Source organism: Haplochromis burtoni, unplaced genomic scaffold, assembly GCF_018398535.1.
Source record: "Haplochromis burtoni strain Fernald_Lab_line unplaced genomic scaffold, NCSU_Asbu1 Contig_257, whole genome shotgun sequence".
NCBI lineage: Eukaryota > Metazoa > Chordata > Actinopteri > Cichliformes > Cichlidae > Haplochromis > Haplochromis burtoni.
In genome coordinates, this window is record NW_024582618.1 from 32,202 (window position 1) to 55,402 (window position 23,201).

The 23,201-nt window shown below is 41.1% G+C and overlaps 4 protein-coding genes across 4 annotated transcripts in view; 2 read left to right on the forward strand and 2 right to left on the reverse strand.

Annotated features, from left to right (window-relative positions):
* LOC102298056 (uncharacterized protein C1orf21 homolog) overlaps nt 1-2,720 on the forward strand; it is a 9,651-nt gene extending 6,931 nt beyond the window's left edge. Inside the window, exon 6 of the mRNA XM_005939040.3 lies at nt 1,757-2,720. Within this exon, the coding sequence (XP_005939102.1) occupies nt 1,757-1,795 (39 nt within the window). The 3' untranslated portion in view covers nt 1,796-2,720. The remainder of the gene's footprint in view (nt 1-1,756) is intronic.
* Nucleotides 2,721-3,691: 971 nt separating this feature from the next.
* Nucleotides 3,692-7,645, reverse strand: tsen15 (TSEN15 tRNA splicing endonuclease subunit). The gene is made up of 4 exons (XM_005939043.3): nt 5,922-7,645; nt 5,731-5,812; nt 5,431-5,566; nt 3,692-5,334 (listed from the first exon to the last, which is right to left on the reverse strand). Exons 1-4 carry the CDS (start codon nt 5,982-5,984, stop codon nt 5,163-5,165), a joined length of 453 nt encoding a protein of 150 aa, XP_005939105.1. The 5' UTR covers nt 5,985-7,645; the 3' UTR covers nt 3,692-5,162.
* A 4,200-nt stretch (nt 7,646-11,845) lies between these two features.
* zgc:153115 (uncharacterized protein LOC768186 homolog) lies at nt 11,846-18,415 on the reverse strand. Its single transcript, XM_005939044.3, has 2 exons — nt 17,566-18,415; nt 11,846-15,776 (listed from the first exon to the last, which is right to left on the reverse strand). The coding sequence occupies exons 1-2, from the start codon at nt 18,050-18,052 to the stop codon at nt 15,532-15,534; spliced, it is 732 nt and encodes a 243-aa protein (XP_005939106.1). The 5' UTR covers nt 18,053-18,415; the 3' UTR covers nt 11,846-15,531.
* A 2,523-nt stretch (nt 18,416-20,938) lies between these two features.
* The window catches only part of LOC102293428, a 43,517-nt gene continuing 41,254 nt past the window's right edge, over nt 20,939-23,201 (forward strand). Inside the window, exons 1-7 of the mRNA XM_042227358.1 lie at nt 20,939-21,119; nt 21,277-21,327; nt 21,462-21,628; nt 21,731-21,801; nt 22,040-22,205; nt 22,316-22,453; nt 22,729-22,903. Of these exons, the coding sequence (XP_042083292.1) occupies nt 21,065-21,119; nt 21,277-21,327; nt 21,462-21,628; nt 21,731-21,801; nt 22,040-22,205; nt 22,316-22,453; nt 22,729-22,903 (823 nt within the window). The 5' untranslated portion in view covers nt 20,939-21,064. The remainder of the gene's footprint in view (nt 21,120-21,276; nt 21,328-21,461; nt 21,629-21,730; nt 21,802-22,039; nt 22,206-22,315; nt 22,454-22,728; nt 22,904-23,201) is intronic.

The following is a 23,201-nucleotide window of genomic DNA, read 5'->3' on the forward strand; positions in this document are numbered from 1 at the left end:
TGGTCCAGTGTTCCGCGACCAGGACGAAAACCGCATAATAACATAATGGAAGTTAATCCTATTGGTGCTGCAAATCTGTAGCAAGTGAGGACACAGCAGACGAGATAATGATACTGCAAAACAATCTCAATCTGTCACGTCCACTCTATTCTCCCACTGTGGTTATTTAAAGGGATATTGGCTGTGCTGCCAGATCCTGAAATATTATACCACTGTGTGCCACAGAGCTCAAAAATACTTTAAAAACCTATACGAGAACATTTACGTCACTCTTTTGCAAAAGAACTGTGGTTTATTTTGAGATTATCCCACTGTCCTGCTGCTCGAAAAACTCATAGAGACCAAAATAACTGTTAATGTGTAGCTGAAAGTCGTCATAAACGCCTGCTTCAGTAAGATTTTCCAAAATGTAAAGAGGCCTCTTTAAGTGCGTGCCTGAATTTCTGTTGCTTGACTCCATTTAAGCTGAAAAAAGTCATTTCCTTTCATTCATGTTTGACTGAGACCTTGCTGCAAATATTTCAACAAAATGCTGCGTTATCTTTGCACGGTGGGGCTGCAAAATAATTTAGCATTCCTCCTTGTCAACACATGCACAAATGAACCGATTAGTTGTGTGCATTAGTCATTTTTTTGCAGACTGAAAGCATAACTTTGTGGTGATTGAGTCAGACTCTAGGGAATTTGCAGTGGCATTGTTGTTACTCCAAAACTTTGTTGCTTGTTGCTAAACACTTAATTGGCTGAAAAAGCTGAGAGGAGACAGCAGCTCATACTCATAACACTAGAAAGCTAGAACAAGAAAACTAATTAAAAGGCATTGGCTTTCACATTTTTTATACCTTAAAGCAGAGGTGTCCACCTCCAGGCTTCAAGTACCAGTGTCCTGCAGGTTTTAGATATCACCCTGGGTCAACACACCTAAATCACATGATTAGTTCATCACCAGGCCTCTGGAGAACTTCAGGACATGTTCAGGAGGTAATTTAGCCATTTAAATCAGCTGTGTTGGATCAAGGACACATCTAAAACCTGCAGGACACCGGCCCTTGAGGCTTGCAGTTGGACATCCCTGCTTTAAAGCATGCTGGTAAATACCCATAACTAACTGGGAGCTTTTATTTTGAAAAGCAGTGACTCTTAAGATGTAAACTACATGGTTTTATTTTGAAAATACCGTAGTGTCAAAGCATCTTGATGTCTAAAGAGTAATTGGATGTTTTATGGTGAAAAGAAAAAAAGTGTGACTTTAAAGCACTTTATTAGCTTTTATTTATTTTTTAAAATCAGATTTCATCCTAACAGAGGTGCTTTCTGCTGCCCCCCTTGTATTTCAAGGGGTTGCCACACTGGATGAATGTGCATATTAATTTGGAACAGACGTTACCAGATGCCCCTGGGACCGGCCTAGGAGTGCATTAGCTTGCGACCACTAAGGCTGGACGTGTTTCTCGATCTTTGCATGTAAGGTGAATGTGTTTACCACTACAGCTCTGAGCCACCAGCTGTGGGCACCTTGGTATTTTCCCATATATAAGTGAGGGTTCTGTCATTTCCACAGCTGGTCCATCATGTTATTGTCTCCCCAAAATCTCACAAATACAGTTTGTGAGATTTTGGGTGTTTTTTTCTACTTCCCTTGTGCATTTTACATTTGCCCCACCACGATACATGTCGGTTTACACAAAATGTTATAACTGTAAAATTAGTTGTATCTGGCTAATACCTGAATACTCTGCGCGTGTGTCGTATCCAGGGCCGGGATTACTGCTCAGAAGAGGAGGATATGACATAACCCCGTTGTCACAAATCCACACGTCCCAGTATGAGAAACTGTCCAGCATTATGGATAGACTGTGTCCCAGAGGACTCTTTGATGTATGTGCACGCCCGAGAAGGAAGGAGTATTGAAACTAGCACTTTTTTCTTTTTGCCCTCCTGCCACTACCCACTCGTCTGACCAAGTTCCAGAAAGATCATGACAGAAATCAGCGCCGTGGTTCTCCCAAGAGTGACATGAGATTTGAAGCCATTACAGGGTAACGGAGGATCTAACACTTTTCTTTCCTTGCTGGAATTTCTCAGTATAAATAGCTGTCACCGAGACTTACTATACACATGTGAAAGACGCAGGCTGCTGTCAGTGTGAATTTCCGGCAACAGGAACAACCACTGCTCTTGTGGACACTGACTCAAATAGAAAATAATGCCCTTGCATCGTTTAATCCTTGAAAGCCTCTGCGACAAGTCAACGGGTTGGAAACTTCCTGCATTCCAAGACGCAGTACAGACCTCTTTTCTACAGTATGTTGGCCACTCCAGTGTTTGTCTGCTCATATTTGTTTCTGTTCTGATGTAGAGTATTTATGTTGAATAAGGCTCAGGGTTGAAGTGTTGTAATCTTTGTCTCATGTAGTTAAGTCTTTCCCCTCATTAGAACACTGTTACACCATTAAAAGACGCACACACACACACGCTGTCACACATGGGTTACAGATAGAGCCCTCTCTAGTGTCTGATTCATATAAGCCTAAGAGGTGAACACCACAACTTCACACAAGTCTCATTATGTATCTGATTCACCGGTGTTATGTTGTTGTGTTCGGTTTCTTTGTTTTGGGGTTTTTTTTTTGGTTTTCTAGGAAAAATAAAAGTGATTTAAGTAATTTATTCCCATTGTTGTGTTGTTTTTAAAACAACCTGATGGCAATAGCCATGATGAATTATTTTACGAATTATTTTACTATGTCAACCACTTGTAGTAAATACAACCGTACTATAAAAGTGCACTGTAACTAGTGAAAACACTGGAATTGGGAGATACGATCATTTGTAGACAGCTCTTTGAGATGGACTCAGTGTTGAGAGTTGTTGCAGTATATAGGAGCATCAGTACTTTTCTGTAAAACCATTTTCATCCACTCGTCTTTACAACATTGCTTCAGTTCATGAAGGTTTAATCAGGTTGAGGTCTGGGCTTTGACTTGGTCATTGCAACACCTTGATTGTTTTCTTTTTCAGCCGTTCTGTTGTAAATCTGCTGCTGTGCTTGGGATCATTGTACTGCTGCGTGACCCGTTTTTTGCTGTCGCTCAGATGGCCACATTTTACTATAGTATACTTTGGTGGAGTTCATGGTCGACACATCAGTGGCTGCAAGGTGCTCCTGTAGCTACAAAATAAGCCCAAATCATCACCCCTCCACCACCGTGCTTGACAGTTTGTAGGCGGTCTCTGTGCTGGTATGCCGTTTGGTTTTCAACGTGTGGAAAAATATCTCCACTTTGGCTTCATCTGTTCAGAGGACGTTGTTGCCCAAGTCTTGTGTTTGTTCAGATGGAGCTGGGCTGGGATGTTCTGTCAAAGTGAGCAGGTCTTCTGCCAACTTTTCCAAACAAGCTGTACTTGGTCAGTCTGTTTCTAACTTTACTGTCATGAAGTTTAACATGTTACACGCTGAGGCTGATGTAGAGTCTGAGACTGCACGGTCTGAGTTTACTGAGATGTCCACTGCTTAGATCGAATCATTATGCATCTTTCTCACAGGAGGAGGATGGACATCAAAGTGTTTGTAACTCTTCCCAGATTGATGAGCAGCAATAATTACTTATTTAATATCACTGTCGACATCTTTCATTCTTTGCGCTGACAAGATCGTCAGTGCTCTCTGGTGGACACAATATTTAATGGCCTCAATTTCAAAATCATTGCAAGCACAACTTGTGCTTGTTTTTTAAATTAATGGCAAACACACTACATATACACCAATACAGGTATTTCTGCACTGCACTCCAAAATTAATAAAGGATTTTTTTTGGCTATTTTTTTGTTACTTATAAAGTCTACAAACTGAAGCAGGAAACGATTTGCCACTTTTATCGACAAGCTGAGTTAGTTGCTAACCCAGGAGCCATTTTTGTTACTAACATTAACAAAAGCTCTGCATTTAGTAACACCTGTTTACTTACCATTTCCAGCCAAAATGCCTGCTGTGGAAAAATACCTTTAACCGCAAATCACACTTCAGGGTTGGCACCAAGTTTTTAAAGAATAAAACAATGTTTACCTTAGGTCCTTTTTAAAAAAAAAAAATTAAGAAAGAATACATTTGAAGCTTTTAGTCTTTCTCACACCTGATGTTTATTTCAAAATAAGGCACATTTGTTTTAAAAAATAAATAAAACAATCACTGACATTTATAGTAGGTCTTAATAATTGTGTTTAAGGGATTATTGTCAAAAACCAATGTGCTGACATGGATTACAAACCATAGGCGTAAATTTCAGGGGGACACGTGCACCTCCCCAAAATATTAGACTTGAGACACTATGACCTTGTGTCTCCTTTTTGTGTTGTTTTTTTTACACAAACAGAGACATTTCCCTCATGAACAGATGCAGAAAAGTTACAGAATGAACCAGAAAGTAATGAAATGAAGTGTCCGATCTAACCAACTGGACAGCTTTGGAAAATTCAAGGAGTGCATAGATTATGAACTTTTAGCTGTATTTTCATAAGTGTTACAGCTTTGCCATTCACACATCAAAGTAATTAACTTTCAGATAAACAATTAAACGACAAATAAGTTTCTGTTTTCCTACTATCTACTATAGAAATGTCTGTTTTTGTTTTACAACAAACAAATAAAGATCATTTTCCTTGAATTAACAAAAAATGTATACTTTATATTTGCAGGACAGTCTAGGTAATGAACTACCTTTTCAGGAACTACTTTTCCTGTAATTTATCACATATACTCACTGGCAAAGCTGTAAGCTTTGTGGATGCTGACTCATCCGGCCCCACTGAAAGGTTTCTTTGGAGGCATGGAAACGAGATATGGCATCCCTGATTTCATTGTGAAAGCTTCTAGTCAACTCTGTAGTGTGCATACACCGCAGCAAACAAACCAAACCACTCCATATATTGTAACAGGAGCTCAACTGTCATTAAAAAAGGAATGTTACTTCTAATCTCTGCACCCTTTTCTTAAGGTTAATTTTATCTCTTTTCGCCTTAAACTCTCAACATGCATCTGAGATGAACTTCACGATGCCAGAGGTTGCCACAAGGTCATCCTAACAATCACATACTCCCCCTGAAGGGGTCCTGTGGGGCTCTTTTCCATCTTTGAGCGATTCATCACATTCTCAGTCAGCTGCTCAGCGCTGCTGCCGCCTCTTCCGGTGCTGCCGGCGTCCCATATCTTGAAAAGGTCCTACAGGAGGGTCTGGTGTCACCAGGCCATCCGTCATCCTCTGGTAGACCAGCGTGGAGTCAGCTGCTACTGCACACAGCAGCACAGGAAAGCCCCTGTCCAGGACGTGTCGTATGCTGCACAGCAGAGAAGGAAGAAGCCGTAAGATTCAGAGGTTTGGCAGGGTAACCTGTGAGGGTAAAAGTGTGGGAGCTTGACCAGTGTCTTAACACCTTTTGTGAGTCACAGACTGGTGAGCGGGCAGGGGGAGGATCGTCAGAGTGGGTGCTCCTTCCTTCTCCCTCGCTTCCAGTAAAACCACCTGCAGCTCAGAACTCTTCACGCAGGACACCTCCTTCCAGCGCCGCACTGCAGAGAGCAAGAAGCCCAGTGTGAGTGTGAGCCTAAGTTATGACATCAAGTTTTTCTTCCTGTAAGAAAGGAATTAGAGCTGGGAGATGTAAGGAGTCCAGGATACGCCACACAGGGAATCTCAAACTGACTCCCGTGTTTCAGAACCCTGCCAAACTCACCCTCAGTAAGATCCATGTACACAAGAAAAGCTGCATGCACCTGAGCGCTGTCCTCAATCTGCAGGTCCTTCATCTGCTGGTACTGACACACACACACACACACACACACACACACACACACACACAGATTACTCGCAGTACATTCCTGGCAGACTCCCTGCCTGCACACACAGAGCTGCTCTCACACTCACCGCGGGATGCTGCAGGATCCAGTTTGGAGGAGGACGTTTCTCTCCGCCTGACGCTCCCGACATGTTCGTTACTAAACAAAGCTGCAAGCGATCACCGGCTCAGTTACCACTACATGACGCCATGCTGTTGTAACGGCACGCTCTCACCCAGTGCGACTGTTAAAATCGTCCGTGCGGAAACGTTTTTGTTGTCCGTGCAGAACACGTACGCAGACAGGAGACCGCTCTCCTTTCGGGGTCTGTATTCAAGTCAGTCATTTCTATTCATCATGCTAGTCCTAAAATTAACTTATCGGTAAATACTGGGCAAAAGTTTTGAGCCACACATCCTTTCTTTGTATTTTGCTTCCGAGGAGACTGACATTTCTGTTATTTTGAAAGTGGTCCTAACAAGACTTCCCCAGACTCTCTGAAAAAATTAGCAGTTTTAATTTAATTTTATGTATGTTTGCAAAATATAAAAAGATGAGTGGTGACTCGGGACTTTTGCTCAGTACTCACTAGTTCCTGCATCGTTATAATTACTTTACGTATTACTGACATCTAATAAACTGACTTCCACCAACCGATCTTATAGAAAGAAAGAATAAAAACTGCACTTACAGCTGCCAGATGACTTTATTCATTTTAGCGAGACATTATCTCATCGAAAAATAATAAACAGTAACATTAATGGTGATATTAAATCTGCAGACTCGCAAAGCCTGGTGATCTTTAGATGTATGAGTGCCACTGCCACAAACACTATTAGAGACATTATTGTTAAATGACCTGGAGCCTCTTATCCACACACTGACAGAGACATTACGATAATTCTGCTTAATGTGGTTGACTCCGTAACCAGAGTCTTTATTCAGTCTTTGATCACTTTTTTCATTGAATCATATTTTGTCATTTTTGTTTTCGCAATCAGAGCCCATGCATCGCTCCCGTGTCACTTGCTCTCTCTTCACCCTTTCCTCTTATACCCAATAAATTCTCCTGAAACCAAGAACCTGTGCTTAAAAATAGATTTACTGTATTCCGGTGTTTAATGTCAGTTGTGTGTCCAGTTCACAGTTTACAGTTCTACGAATACTTCACCTTAAAAAAAAAAAATCCAACAACATTTATTGACATCATTTAAGGCTGGGGAAACCGGAAAGCCACTTATTCGCCTGAAATCTGAAACCAGTCTTAGACCAAAGGGAGAGGATGTCATCCATAGCATTAATGCTACACTGACAGCTGCGAATGGCAAGTGTGACATTTGAAAATCTCATAAATGTGAGCACACATTTTATCCGTAATAGTAAAAATGCCCACAAGATTTCTGGATTTCTGATAAACCTGGTACCAGTTGGAAGGTTTTTTGACAGTTTGAAACTGGGTTCTGATGAGTTAAGTTCCAGAGGAGCACAGCAGACAGACCTGGCTAAGAGAGCTCAATCACTGGCTGGAAGGTGAAGCTTGAGAAGTTCTCGTGCATATTGTCATACTGGAAAGTCCAGCCTTCTGGTAGGTAGTGAAGAGCATATGAATCTGAGAAATGCAGATTCATAGTATAAGGCTCTTTTGGGATAATTCTGTTCTGATCATTTGTGCGCTGGAAAAGCCATTAAAATATGTTTTTAAAAATGTATTTGCTTGCTCACATTTTTCACAGTCCTCCTCTCAGCTGCAGACTGTGGCTATAGACATTCAGACGGTGACTGTGGCTATAGCTGAGGTCGTCTGCTTCCTCTGACACTGCAACATCTGGAAGCACGTGCAGACTTAAACTGTGCACTGAGGACTTTCATTGTTAAAAACAGCTTCCCTATAGTCAACAGGGAAGGACTTAAAATGATGATGGCTGCTGTCGCCCTCTAGGTGGTGCAGCAAGAACTGCAATAGGTGCCCCCCACCGCCCCACCCCCGCGCGAGCTTCTGAGGAAGTAGGATTTCGACATGTGGCTCATCATCAGTCCCAAATCCACCCCCTCTGTGATATGAACTCTGAGGATGTTTACGTGTGCCATGTTGAACTCACTGCCTGGGCTGCGGCCCCATTTAACTCTACTCATTTCCTTTCCTGTGTGGTGTGTGTGCTTTTTCTTCTGAGATGGAACGCTGTCTAGTCCCAGCTTCAGATATCAATAAAAATAATATTTGTGTACAAACCTTCCTGGAGTGTCGGTGTGAATTCTTTTTTAAAAGGGGACGAGAAAAGAAAAAAGAAAACGTTTAAGAGCCATAATTATATAAACAGACCAGCTGATCCAGAGTCAAGTCAGAAGTTGTGTGAGGACTTCCTAGTAATCCTGGCTTCCACACCTCAAGACTGGCAAATCATAGTGTATGAGTTTTTCCAAAATAAAGTTTGCTTAGGAACAATATATTGTGTGTAGCCATGATTAAACATCCAGCCAAGTTTAAGTGATAAATGCCTGGAAGTGTTCCTCAGAGTTAACATGCAGGAACATATGGCAATGCAGAAGGGTGGCTGTCAAGAAGTCATTCTTAAAGAAGGAAAACAGGGAAAAAAGGCCAAAATATGCCAAATTGCACAATAACTGGTCTGGAAATCAGTGGGAACAGGTGCGATGGAGAGATTACTCTAAATTTACAAGTTTTGGTTGAAATCATTGTCATTATGTATGGAGGAGGCCAGGAGAGAGCTGCAACAGTGGGTGTCTACAGCCATCTGTAAAACACGGTGGAGGCTCTGTCATGGTTTAGAGCTGCATTTAGTAGTGTTGGAGATCTTGTTAATATTGATGGAATTATGAATGCAGAAAACTTTTTAAGGTTGACGATGACAGAAACTGAGAGACTATATATAACCTACATTCAACCTTTGTTAGAGCTATAACGGAAAATGAAACAACGGGACCTCTTTTTTTTTAACTATCGTTACAATAATGTACTTAACAAACTGCTTTGAGACTTACTTTGAACGCACCAAACTCTGTGTGTTCAGGTGTGACGTGTCCTCTGCTGCAAAAGTGCTGAGAGCATTGTACATAATGGAGTCAGTAACATGGCCCAACCTATATTTGTGTGGGGCTCTAATTATGGGATACTGATAATATATAGCATCATAGTTTCCTTTTGTGTTATGTAAATATCTACTTATAGGGAGAGAAGTATCTTTATTAAAACATGAATTCCAAGTCTATTATTTTCTGTTTTATTTAATCTGGTGTGATAACTGTAGTAATGACAGTCAGTTTGTTTTATTAGATAAAGGCAAGAAACATAGCTGTTATAGATGCTGTGTTATAGAAGTCTATTATAATTATATTATAAATATAAAATCAGCAGTTAAAGGAAGCAGATGTGTTTGCGTGGCGGCGACACTATGAAAATGCATTATTGGAGTGAACTATGCCAATTGAAGAGAAAAAGCTCTCTTAGAGACAAGGAGGAGTCCTTGATCATATACTACAACTCCTCTCCTCACAGTAACACCACATTTAATACCACATTCAAATGCCATGTTAGCTAGAGCACTGAGTCACGGGAGGTACACTGCTTTGCTTAAAGCCACCTGAACTGTGACCTTTAATTGAGGTTTCTGCTCACTGAAATAGTTGACATTTCATAAAGTATGACATGCTCTTTGAAAACCTTCAGGGAAATACTACAGTCATATACTACTGCTATTAACCTATGATTAGCATGCCTATTAGCATATTAAGCTATGTTTTTAAGTGTAGTTGAAAGTAGCTTTAGCATCATAGTTTTTGAGAAGTTATTGCTACATTTGAGTTGTGTTGTAATTCATTTATAGCATAAAGATAAATGTTTAACAAATCTGCTGATTAACCTGGCAAAAAACATATTCTGTAACAACAAATGTGCTTGAGTTTGTATACAATACATGGACTGTATGTAGGTACGCGTATGTAGATGGAGTTATGATAGATTCAAAGTGAGCATCAGAATGGGGAGGATGGTTGCTGGTGCTGGACGGTCTGAGTATTTCACAAACTGCTAATCTACTGGGATTTCCCCCACACAACCGTCTCTATGGTTTACAGAGAAGAAGAAAATATCCAGTGAGCTGCAGTTTGCTGATGCTAGAGGTCGGAATAGAATGGCTTTAAGCTGATAAGAAGGTAACAGTAACTCAAACAAGCACTTATTAAAGTCTGTGAGAGACCATCTCTGAAAGCACAGCACGTTGAACCTTGAAGCAGATGGGCCACAGCAGCAGAAGACCACAGCAGTTGTCACTCCTGTCAGCCGAGAACAAAATGAGGCTGAAAATTACACAGACTCACCAAAAATTGGATAAAAATTAGAAAAATATTCTGTTGTATGTTGAGTGTCAATTTGTGCTGTGACATTTGGATGGTAGCTTTTGGCATAAGAAACACAAAAGCATGGATGCATCATGTCTTGTATCAACAACTCAGGCTGGTGATATTTTCTTGGCATACTTTGGGGTACAAACTGAGCCTTGTATGAACACCAAAGCCTACTTGCCAAAATCCTTCCCTTTATGGCCACAGTCTTTCCATCTTCTGCTGGAACACAATGTCAGAAATACTCTCAAACTTGTTTCTTGAACAATCTTGAGTTGAGTTCACTGCACTCAAATATCCTCCACAGTTAACAGATCTCAATCCATTAGAGCACCTTTGGGATGTGGTGAACCAGGAGATTTTCATCACGGATATGCAGCCAACAAATCTGCAGCTCAGTTCTATTCAATTCAATTCATATAGCACTAAATCACAGCAGAGGTCATTTCAAGGTGCATTACATTGTAAGGTAAAGATCCTACAATAATACAGAGAAAACCCCAACAATCAAGCGACCATCTCTGGACGAGCACTTGGCAACAGTGGGAAGGAAAAACACTCTTAACAGAAAGAAACTGCCAGCAGAACCAAGCTGGGAGAGGGGCAGGCATCTGTCCCAAACAGCTTGGGATGAGGGGAGGAAGACTATATGGACCAAAATCTACAGGGAAGGTTTCCAACACCTTGTTGAATCCATGCTACAAATAATTAAGGGAGAATGAATGAAAAGGAGATTTGCAAAGTGTACCTATTAAAGTGGGTAGTGAGCCTGTTTATCCCTAAAGGGAGGGTTGCTCATAATATCATTTTAGTGTGAAAGGCATTAACTTAGTTGGACACTAGTTAAAATATAATATTTTAAATCTTTTTAGGCGGGTTAATAACACCTTAAATGGTCCACAGAACAAAGCACATTAGGACCATAATTCATGTAAACGTATTTACTATCAACAACGAATAATTAGGAAGCTGATTTAATGGCAAACTACTGGTCGTACAGAATAAGCACTATATAATACAGCCAATGGGCTACTAATAATTCACACTAACTAATCCACCAGTGTGTGAATGTGAGAGTGAATGAATAGTGGAATTGTAAAGCGCTTTGAGGGTCTCGAAAAGCGCTATATAAATGCAATCCATTATTATTATTATTATTAATAATAATATGCAATAGCTAACAGTTATCACTTGTACATACAATACAGTATTGCTAAGTTATTTATATAATTTACACCGTCTTCATTAGACAGATGAAAAAAAATGCACAAATAAAAGATGAACTTAATTTTTATTTCTTAAAAATAGCACAGGTCAAGCAAACATTGGAAACATTTAATATTAGTACTGTTCCATATCACAAAATGAGTTATGAAAAGAATAATTAAACCACACAAACCATATAAGTTTTTCGATATGTAATAAATTAATCAGCATAACATAAGAAACAAAACCATGCTTTGTACTTCTGTGTCGCACAGGAAATATTCAAACTCCAATGCCGAAAATTTAAGACACCTGAGAATATAAATATCAAAACAGCTTGCTGCAGCAATTATTTAGTTCCACGGTTCCTCCCATTTACCTTAACTAAAGCTTTGATAAGAGGACTTTTTAAAAAATTACATTAATGTAAAAATTAGCATCAATTTAAAAAAAAAAAAGAACATCCATTTCTGTACAATGTGCATATCTGAGATAGTGTGGTGACAAGAAAAAAAGAAAATGCCTTTTTGCCCCCAGCTCTTGGTGAGGCGGCGCGGCAAAAATTAAATCCGAAATGGACCCAACTCCAAGCCACATTCAGTGATGTGAGCAAACAGATTTTGGATTGAACATATTCAATCATCATTCTCAGTGAAATGACAGTCTGCAAATATTTTTACTTTGTATTTAATTGCCCCTTTTTCAACTTCTGCTCCAGCGAGTAGTGAAGTTTAACCCTTTGTAGATCTGAGCTTTAATGACTATGGAGATTAAACTGCTACTGTCTATTCACAACAACAGGTCACTGAGGAAAAGAAGAAGCAGCTACACAGGTAGTAAAGGTGTTGCATATTGAGTCAGTAAGGACGAGGGTACGTAACAGGCCATCTGGCTGATAAAAACAACTCTTTTCTTAAAAATCCAAGGCTCGATGGTTTTATAGGAATTTCTGAAAGACTGGTTGGATGGATTTTACACAGACACTGCAGAAAAAAAACAACTGTTTTGACTGTGAGGTATGTTCTTCTTGTGACAATATAGCTTGAGAGTCTATATCAGACGCGTTTGCTCCTCTGATAAACAGTCCACTCGTTCAAGGTCACTGCCAGCAGCAACCGAAAACTTTCAAAAGCTCGGCATTCACTTCAAAGAAAACAGCTCCAATTAAAATGAAATCGACGGGAAAACGAAGACGGCGTGACACGAATCGGCGAGACAATCGCGCCGATCTTAATGTGGAGGAAAGCGAAACAGATCTGGGGAAACCAATCCCATCTAGACACATTACACAACAAAAGAGATGGCCTGGATGACTGAGAAAACACAAAAATAAGGAAAGGAAAAGGCAGGTTTTTTTGTTTTGTTTTTTTAAAAACCACTGGTTATCAACACAAAGTTCCACAGTGCCCACTTGGAGTAACACAGTAACAGTGCAAGCCATTACACTATCCAGCAAAATATACCTGTGAGAAAAAAGTGCTTATTGCATAATGAGTTTCTGTTATGCGCCTGCAAGAGGGCACACATACCTATACAATGATCCAACTGTAAACATGGTGCAAAGTAGTTATGACATAGTTTAAGGCTTTCAAAGTTTCCTGAAGAAGTGTTCACTGAGTTAAAGGAATATGTCCATAAGCGGGACAAACAGTGGAAATATTAAAAAAAGAAATAACACATGCACACACACACTCTCTATTCAGACCTGGACACTACAAGTGGGTCATAAGTACATAAAATACATTACAGGTTTGACTGATTTGGTAAATGGTGGATCTAATATTTTGGATGGGTTCATTCCTGAAATCGAAACTGATCATTTCATATAGATTTAGGTGCCAGCATCCCTAAATCTACCGAACAGGTTCCGATCAAATCCACATTTGTGTATCACTATTCAAATCAAACACAGGTGGAACTTTTATCATCAGGGATGCACTGATATACAAGCAAAAACTGTGACTGGCCGATGACCGATATAAGACTGAATCTACCGATAGTTATCTGTTGTGTCAAATTAACTGGGATCTACTTTGTTTCCAGGGCATAAAAGAGTTAATAAACAACAACAAAAACTAAACACACGAGTAGAAAAAATACTGGGCTTGGATATCGGGGAAATTTTTTGTTTTTCCGACATTGGAACCGACCTGGAATTTCACAATCAGTGCATCCCCAAGTATTATTAATGGCTGCTTCAGTGACACGACTGCACAGCCCACATTTATAATGTGTAGATGAGGGGAAAAAAAAAACGTTCCACTGATCTAATCTTCTCAGAATTTGTTTTTGGTTTCCACATAATCAGTTACAGTAAGATTTTGCCCCACCCCTCTCCCGATGCTACTCATAAGACTCTGATTTATCTGCTGTTAAAAGAAATAACTGGCACGTGTCTATATTTTGTCATCTTTCTCCAAACCCTCGATGAGGAAGTGAATGCTTTTACTTTGAAGGCAGCAGGCTTAAAAACAAAATGAAAAAAAAAAAAATTTTAAAATCAACTTGCATACAAAACATTTCTCATTTCTGTCAATACAAAAAAAAAAAAAAAAGGTAAATCTAAAATAAACCGCACACACCAACACTCACAGGCAATGCCATTCTATCAAGCATACGTACTGTATGTTACCCCTAATATAAGGACTACAATTCATCACGTGTATTATTCTGCTAGTAGCATTACCATTTTTTTCTACATTAAAAGCTTAAAGCTTATATACATTTGCATCAGGTTTAGACATAATACTGCTGTGTATTATGTGTCAGCATTTCATTGATGATAACTGGTGGAGCCTTAATGATGGCGTGCAAACAACTCTTCTACATTGAAATTCGATCCACTTTCAGGCTAAAATGAGTATTTGATCTACACTTGAATTGGATATATGTGAAAAAATATTGACTTCAACGGAGATGGTTACTGAAGCCGTATTAAAAAAACATGAAGGAATGTGTCACCGCTAGAACTTAATATCAGCAAAGCTACAAACAAACAAAGATTTTTAACAAGCGTCTATCCATCGCCTCACTATCTAACATCCCAATATTGTGCTACTCATGGTAAATAAAGGTTACTAACAAGGTAGAAATGAACCACAAGAAAACCAGAGGATTATTTGGCTGATGATGATGATGAATGTGCAGATTTGTACAGACAATAATATAAAGAAATCCCTGCAATCTGTGAAAGTGTTTCAGTTTGAGACGATGAGGTTACCTTCAGGGTTGGGTTTGATTTTAATCGACTGAAATCTGCTTCGCGATTCTCGTTCTTATCGAATCCTGAGATCAAAATTTTACGAAAGGCAGCAAAAAAGAATTCCTGTGATAAACGTATGCTGCCATCAGGTGGATATCCACAACGAGGTATTCTTGATTTGATTTTTTGGTTTAAACGAAATACAATATTTGTGCTAGCTGTGTGTGTTTCACTTCTATGGCAGTTAAAACCTACTGATTTTTATTTCAGCAGGCTATATTGCAAAACACCGTTTAGTACTTTTCCAAGGCATGCTGGGACTTTTGCAACTTTTATGTGATATACCTGGCATTAAATTCTTGGGATCTCATCCACAAAACTCTTTTGTGGTCTAATATCACTGCTACTGATGCAGGACAGTAAAAACTACATTCTCAGATCATCCTGCAGTAAGTCTACCTTCATGCCTCTAACTTTCCTTAACTGCAGTGATTACATTTCACTCTATCATTATTGGGTTTTCTGAGGCTTAGCCTAGTCTGCCATACTGTAAACATCACACACACACGCTCATGTAACTGCCGATGCAAATGGAAGCACAGTAGGTCCAAAGTCTTGCTTTCAGGAAACGACAAGTGGAACCAAAAGCCGCATTTCTTAACGAGTCCCCGGTTCTCTTAGGTTCGTAACAATTTTCAAACCCAACCCTGGTTGTTGTTGAGTGGGTGGACAGTGTTCATGTGACTCAACTGTGTGGACACAGAGACGCATCCAGCTCTGCGTGTGTATGTTTGTGTGTACGTGCACATTTGTTTTTAGTGCAACACAGCAATGCTAAGTCCTAACTAGTGGATCTGATTGTAGTCGGTTCACTTGAAACTAACGTTGACCGTCTTGTGCTCCCGTCAGTGCACAGCAAACCCACGCCACCCTAATTGTGCACGTCCGGATCAGAAGCTGAGGACGCGACCCTGTTGCGCCCCAACATGGATGGCTTGAAGTCGGGATGACGGCGGGCGTGCTTGATCAGGTGGTCGCTGCGCATGAAGCGCTTGTTGCACAGCGGGCACTGGAAGCGTTTTTCCCCTGTGTGGGTGCGAGTGTGGCGGGCGAGCTCATCGGAGCGGGCAAACTTCTTCACACAGTTAGGCCAGACGCACGGAAAGGGCCTCTCACCTGGACACGAAGGCAACAGAGAGCAGAGAGAAATCAGTCGCCAGGTTTGCAGAGAAAGCACACAAGACGGTGTTTCATGACTAAACAGACAAACACACGGGAACAGAAATGCTACTCCCTTCTCTCTGACGAGAATCGGTTTTACAATAAACAACTGCATACATAAAAGGAAACAAAAATGCACTATTTTCACTGATCTTTGATCTATGATTGGTTAAGGTGCAAATTTCTGCAACTAACAGCCTAACTATGAAATAAAACGTCAGAAAAAGTGAACAGTTCCTGCTGCCAAAAATGCCCCACGGCCTCGGGTCATTAAACCTCCACATTATTCAATAATGTATAAAAAACAAATGTTTACATGTGAAAAGGTAAAACCACGAAGTATGGATTGAAAATGTCAAAGTAAAAGCTGACAAAATTTAAACTCATGGACTGTTTTGGATTAATTCACTTTCGTGTCATTTCAGTTCGCAGGTGTGCTTTATTTTGCCTCTAATACATCACATCAAACTGATTCTTCATATCTTTTGTGTAGTCCTCAAATATAAGTCGCTGTTGAAGCCCACATTATTCTGTGCTTTCAAATGAACTAGGAAGGGAAAAACAGGTTTTGTATGCTTACAGTTTGTGTTATTGCACAATGAAGGAATCTGTTAATCTGATTACTTAAATCAGATCAATTTAAACACAGTGACACAAATGTAACACCTGCATTACCACTTTTCACGTATATTTAGATACGTGAAAAAAAGATATAGGATCTAGATGGCTAAGATTAGCCTTCCTGGGCTACTACTAGGCTTAATCTCCGGCAGGCAACACGAGTCAAACCCAGGATAAGCGAGTGGGATGCTCGGTGCCATTTGCAAGATCACAAAGCCTGGCCACGTTGTTGCTGCAGAACTCTGTGGGCGTTCCCACAACACCGTCTTTGAGCCGTTTCCTGCCCTTAATCCATTTGCGCCTGCTCAGTTACACTGGACACGCCAAATCCAATGATTTGCGAGAAAAATCACACTTAAAGTCACTAATAAAGTTACGCTATCGTTCTGACGGATGAACTATTCACAACCAATCTGCCTTTATTACATAATTAAAACACATGGGTGAGGTGTATGGTGACGTGTAATTACGTATTCACTCAGAAAACACCCCAAATGCGTTGAAAAACCTATATATGGCAAAGGGGTGGCGCATCCAGAACTGGATATCAATACATTTGATCAATAATTTACACATCGCGGAGGATTGATTTCAACTTGTCAGCATACGTGAGGGTGAGAGTGTGATGCCCAGAGAAAAACTACACAGCGCCAAGCACTTGCTGAGGCCTTTTACGTTGTCCCACTATCATTTTCAGCGCTTTCAACTTTAAGGTTTCGTCTTACGTTCATTTCATATGCAAATCCAGCCGAGAGGAAGACTTTCGTCACAGGTTTTAACGTCCAGCCCAGTTCTTTTGTTGGTTTACTTCTTTGTCAGACTCCGAGGGGAGCGTTTCCCCCTTTGTTTGGCTAAATTACTTTAACAAGTTCTAAAAAGAAAAAAAAAAATCATAAAGAAGCAGCCAGCAGGCACGCTTACAGTAGTTAGTGAAAGGCACAGCACTCCCACCCCTCATATAGGTCTGATTAAACGATAAAACCGTCTGCTTACATGGCACCGAGGAAAGCAGAAGTTGGGGGTACAAAGTTGAGCTATGCCAAGGGTCTAGCTAAGGCTGTGTAAATACATGACATGTGAACTGCTGACATGACCGATGTGTTGTGGTCGTTCCCCTCCATACCTGTGTGCGTCCGGATGTGTGCCTTCAGGTGGGAAGATTTCCCATAAACTCTGTCGCATCCGTTAAAAGTGCACCGGTGTCGCTTCACCCCTCCTCCTGCTCCCCCGGCCCGCTGCTGGTGCTGCTGTCCGGGGACCGGGGTGGCGGTGGGGGTCATGGTAGGGGTGGTCGGGTCGGACAACGTGGTGTAACCGCTCTCCCCACCACACGAGGAGTTGCTGTTCTCCGAATAGGCCGACATGGGGCGGAACTTGCCGTGTAGGTCGGTGAGGATACCGGCCACCGCCACCACGTTAGCTCCCTCCAGCCTCAGCGTGTCCCGCACTTCCCTGTCCTCACTCGACCCTTCGGGCTCCCCGGGGAGCAGGCCCACCGAGGCAGGCTGGTTGGCGGGGGCGACCGGGGTGGGTCTGTGTAGAACAGGACCGCTAGATATCGATACCAGACACTCGGCAGCGAAATAATCAGACGACGCAATCAACGACATCGTTATCTACTTTGCTTTGTTGTATTTAGCTAAAAAAAAAAAAAAAAAAAAAAAAAAACAAGAGTTAAAAAACAATCGACCAGGAGGGGCTAACGGTAACGTTCGTCTGATCACGACCTCGTTTTCATCAAACTGGACGAACAAACCGCTTCCAGCAGAGCCTTGTTACCGCCATACAGCGTCTCAGCAGCTTGAGAATCACTGGATAAAACAAAGAAACGGCACCTTTACATGCAATAACACACTAAGACCGTGTTAATTCTCCCGGTCCAACATGCGTGCCCCTCACTGTCTGACGGTTCATTGTGTCTGAGCCTCCCAGAAGCCGGTCAAACCTACGCCCCCTGGTCCCGGACTGACGATGCGTTCAGGCTCATCGGTGAACGCTTTTTGGTGGCGTACACTGGTACAAATGTCTACAAAGCTCTGGATAATTCTCTGATTTTTGTTGTTACAGATACCCACATCCGTGTCATTTAACAGATATGGCAAACTCACCCATGTACTGAAGATAAAAACTGACATAATTTGAAGATATCATCGTTTAGGTACACCTGTGAACGTGTCATTTTTTTAAACGCTAAATCATACTTATGGCTATAAAGGTAACAAGCTAAATAGTTGTGCAAAGTCATGCCTGAAATTTGCGGCAAAAGGCGGTTAATGTCTATATTTTTTTACAGGAAGTTGTAAAATACGATTTTTCAGAATCTTGAATGCCGCGCGGACCAGAATCTCGCAGTGACTGACGTCGCAGCACGGGCGTGGACCGCGGGGTTGGGTGCATCGTGGAAAGTAGGTGGCACTGGAAGCCTGCCTGTTAAACGATGGGGGAAGGAGATGGGGATGAAAGGCGTGTTGTATAATTTAGTTTGAGCTCAGTCTGAGAATAAGGAACGTGGCCGAGTGGTGGGGGTGAAAATTATTCTGTAAAAACGCCATCATAGCTGCCAAAGCCTCTACTTCCCCACCTGCTTGTTATCCATACCACACAAACACTAGATGTCCCTATTTTCATGCGTTAACTGCTCTCAGCTGTGTTTCTTTGTCTTCTGAAAAGTTTGTGGATCAGCTTTTCACTTCACTAACAAATGTTTAGTGTAGTAGTGTATAAGTATAAGGAAATTATTCTTCTGAAAGTTCTTTTATTGTGTCAGTCACTTTGTAATGTGTCTAGGTCAGCACTCCTGTCTGGGGGCATGGGATGGCACCACTCCCATCTAAAGTTTGATTACTCCTCCCACTAGTAGCTACGCGAGCTGTGCAAAAGTCTTCCGCCACCCCTCATTTCTTTTTATTTTGCTTCAAGTGAGCCAGACTTTCTTCTCTTGAGCAGTAGTTCTCCAGGATGCCTGAAGGTCATTCAGAGTTATTCTTTGGACAGTGGCTGCTTTTCACTCATGTTCAGTCCAGTCCTTGTACCTTTCCATTTTTAGAGGAATGTTTTTTGTTTGTTTAAAGCTACTTAACACTGACCTATGAATCATCCAAGCACGGAAAAGGCAACGAACACAAGGGATGAACCCGTGTTCTGTGTACACATAACAGGCAACTTAGCAAAGAACCAGTTTTAAATTGTATCTTTTGACACTTTGTTAGTAGCAGCCTATCACAAAAACATAATTTGTTACCATTCCATTAGTTAGATCTATAAAAATGCCAAAGATAACAGAAAATAGTATTTTTGCACTAACAAGGTGATTCCCAAAGAGCTGTTAGCTAAAAGCTTGCCCTATCTCAGGATGCATAGTGTGTTCAGGCCTAAAAACCTACAGTAGATGAACAATGTCTGAAAGCATGTCCTTCAAAAATAGCAAAGTCCATCAAAGGCCTGATGCAGGAAATGAGAGATGCAACTACTCCTTCAGTTGATCCATCTACTGTTCATTGAAGCTTCATCAGAAATGGTCTCACTGGAAGGGTGGCTGTCAAGAAGCCATTCTGAAGGACTGGAAACAAGGAAAAAACGCTGAGATATGCCAGATCACAAAATAACTAGACTGAAAATCAGTGACAACGTGTCTGATGGAGTGTTGAATCCAAATTTGAAAATGTCAGTTCGAATTATCATCAATATGTACAGAGGAGGTCAGGCGAGAGTTACAACAGTGAGTGTCTATAGCCATCTGCAAAACATGGTGGAGGCTCTGTCATGGTTTTGAGTTGCATTTCGGTCAGTGATGCTGAGATGTGGAGATCTTGCTAAACTTGATGGACTTATAGAATGGAATTAACACAGGAAAGTACCGTCAGGTATACAATCTGGAATCTGTTTGAGCATGACAATGATCCCAAAAACACTGCCAATGCAGTAAAGCATACCTGGGTAGAAAAACACACAATGGCGCACTATCAGTCATGGATTGGCCTCCGCAGAGCCCGGACCTCAACATTATTGAAGCAATGTGGGATCACATTAACAGAGAACAGAACAAAAAGCAGCCAACATCCAAAGAAGAGGCCTGGAGGACTATTCCTTAAGACTACTTAAAGAAATTACAGGAAAGCTGTGTTGAAAAATAAAGATGGTCACACCAAATATTGACTTTCAGGCTTGTTAGAGGCTTTCAAAAAATGCCATACAGAGCTTTGAACCACACCCTACCAATTTTAAGTGGTTTGGTATTTATATTTCTTACTTAGTTACCTGTGTGCCGCCCCATATTAAAAATCCTGCAAACACCCCAGTCTCCAACTCAGTATCCGTGCAGCTGCCAGCTTTGCAAAGAAATTCTCTCTTTACGTGGTTCATGTCTTATGTCTGTCCAAGTCAACAAGGGTGTAAGAAAACTTGATGTTTTGTGAGGCCCGGTGTTCTGTCAAGTGATTGGCTCAGTGAATGTTTGTAGCTTCAGTCTTGGAAGGTATTTCCTGATTGGTTGCTGTGAGCAGTATGGGTCACAGAGGAAGCCCATGTACAAGCCTGGTCATTCAGTGGCTGTGAACAGTGCTTGGTTTTCATCTCACTCATATGTGGAGGATCGGAGGCAGCCAGACCTGTAGTGGGTTGCTATGGCAGTATTGTTGTTACTCTTCAATGGTGTACTTATTTTTCTCCTGCTACATGGTAAGTTTTATGGTTTGCTTTGTTATATTAGTTCTTGAAGAGTGAATTCATTTTCCAGTCAAAACAGGGTTTGGCTGTAGTAGATGTTATGTATAGAAGTTTGACAAGGGCTGTAATGTTCTGTCGATATGCCTGAGTTGTTTTTTTTCCTTTTCAGTAGGTGATTGCCTACAGGGGAAACCAAATCTCTGTGATTTAAGTTGTTCTGGTAAGATCTTTGTTACTTAGTCTAATGGATCTCAGATTTATGGATGCATGCACACTGACAAGGAGGGTTTTTTCCCTCAAAATTTCCTTTTAAATTTTTTAATTGTGTTTTATTTGCTAAATTATTTTCACTAGGATTTCCTACCTCTGAATTACTCTATCAGAAAGGGGTGAGATACACTTACAGGTATAGCACGACAATTACCAGCACCCTTCACGGCTCCACTGGTGGCAGGAATGGTCTGGCTTTGGACTGCCTGGTTGATATTGACGTGGTCTCCAAGTGTCACCTAATGATGCAGGTCAGCTTTAATAAAATAGTTTTTGCAAAAAAAACAACAATAAAAACGCATTATTAAATAACAAAAAATCTGATATTTAATGTGCATGTTTGATCTCTACAGATAAGGAATCCACAGATAAAACGGCTTTCCCCTCAAAAGGAGCACTCTGTGCAGCATTTAAAAAGTCTGAGGTAAAGCCAATGTATAGATTTAATACAGTCCGGTGTGTTTTCACAGATGATGGCGAGTGAATGAGTGCAGAATTCCTTCTCTTCTGTTTCCTTTTGCATGTGTGTGTATGCCACTCTGTCCGCTCATTTTGGAATGCTGCAGATGTTTTTCCTGTGAATCTGATTCCCCGTTCAGATGCTCCACTTGTCTGTGTTCCCTGGTCTTGTGGGGGCCTCATCTGGTGTTTTTGTTTCCCAGGGAGTCACTGGAGAGAACACGCCTCAAGTTCTCCCTCCAGAGGGGGAAGGTCACGGCCCTCTGTCTGCAGGAGGGGGAGCAGGTGTGGGCTCTGAACATTAAAAGGGCTCTACTGAGCATGTTCCAGACGTCCCCCATGGCTTCCAAACTGACATTAGAAAATGAGGTGGGTTAGTGGAAACCGAATTTGTTTCCATTCATTTCCTAAATATGCATGTATATGAAGAAATTCTTCCCAGGCGTATTTAACTTTCGTTCACTCTTTCTTTTCCTCAGACGGATGTGTACGGCACCTGCATCAGCAGGTACGAGAGGCGAGGACATATACTACTGAAGACCAGGGATCTAAAACAGTGCCATCAGTCCAGGCTGGCAAACTTCTGGCCTCATTCAGTTGCTCTGAGTGAAGACACAGTAAGATTAGGGATCTTTCTCAACAGTGTTTGGAAATGTTGATATGTCATTAATTAGTGACTGACAAAGTTGGGAATAAACATGCACATGGTGGTTATTTTATGGTGTAATTCCTGTAATTTGGAATGAATACTTCTAAGGAAAAGGCAGAAAAAGGAGTGATGTGCTAGTCCTCTGCACAGCTGAATTAGAACATATATTAAAGTGTGCATTTGAGTCATATTCTAAGGATAATGAGTTTGTTTCTTCTTTGTCTTTTTGTTCTTTGTTGCTAGTCAGTGCATTTGGAGCTACAGTGTGCTCAGCGCCATGGCTCTGTAATGGAAGAGGTTAACTGTACTGAGGCTGTATCCATGATGACATGGTCCAGGACTACAGGGATGGTGAAAACCCAAACAGTGTCTAAGCTACTCTTGCTCAGAGCCCAGCCAGGAAGTCCTCTAGGAGCAGGTCAGAAGACTCTGCAGTCACCTTAATCGAATCTAATCGCACTCACCACCCTATGTCCCAAACATGTCACCTGTGTGGGTTAATGAGGGTTTGATAATGGCATTCATAGGAATGGGTCAGCACTGACTGCTATACCAAGCATCTCTCTGATTTCATGAAATCTTGGGGTTCCGTTACTCCACCCATGGCTGTTTGTTTACTGTTTTATAATACACTAACCCCATGTTTGCCTCAAAATGCTGTGAACTGTGGGTCTTTCCCTCACATGAAGTCTGCAGAAGCACAAAAAGTTTGGTAA

Excerpts from the sequence above, each read along its gene's own strand:
- tsen15 (XM_005939043.3), bottom strand. The coding sequence starts at position 5,984 with ATGTCGGGAGCGTCAGGCGGAGAGAAACGTCCTCCTCCAAACTGGATC. Across the intron at positions 5,567-5,730 it reads GTACATGGATCTTACTGAGG|TGCGGCGCTGGAAGGAGGTG; the intron begins GTGAGTTTGGCA and ends TGCTCTCTGCAG. Across the intron at positions 5,335-5,430 it reads CAGTCTGTGACTCACAAAAG|CATACGACACGTCCTGGACA; the intron begins GTGTTAAGACAC and ends TCTGCTGTGCAG.
- zgc:153115 (XM_005939044.3), bottom strand. The coding sequence starts at position 18,052 with ATGTCGTTGATTGCGTCGTCTGATTATTTCGCTGCCGAGTGTCTGGTA. Across the intron at positions 15,777-17,565 it reads ACACATCCGGACGCACACAG|GTGAGAGGCCCTTTCCGTGC; the intron begins GTATGGAGGGGA and ends CTTCGTGTCCAG.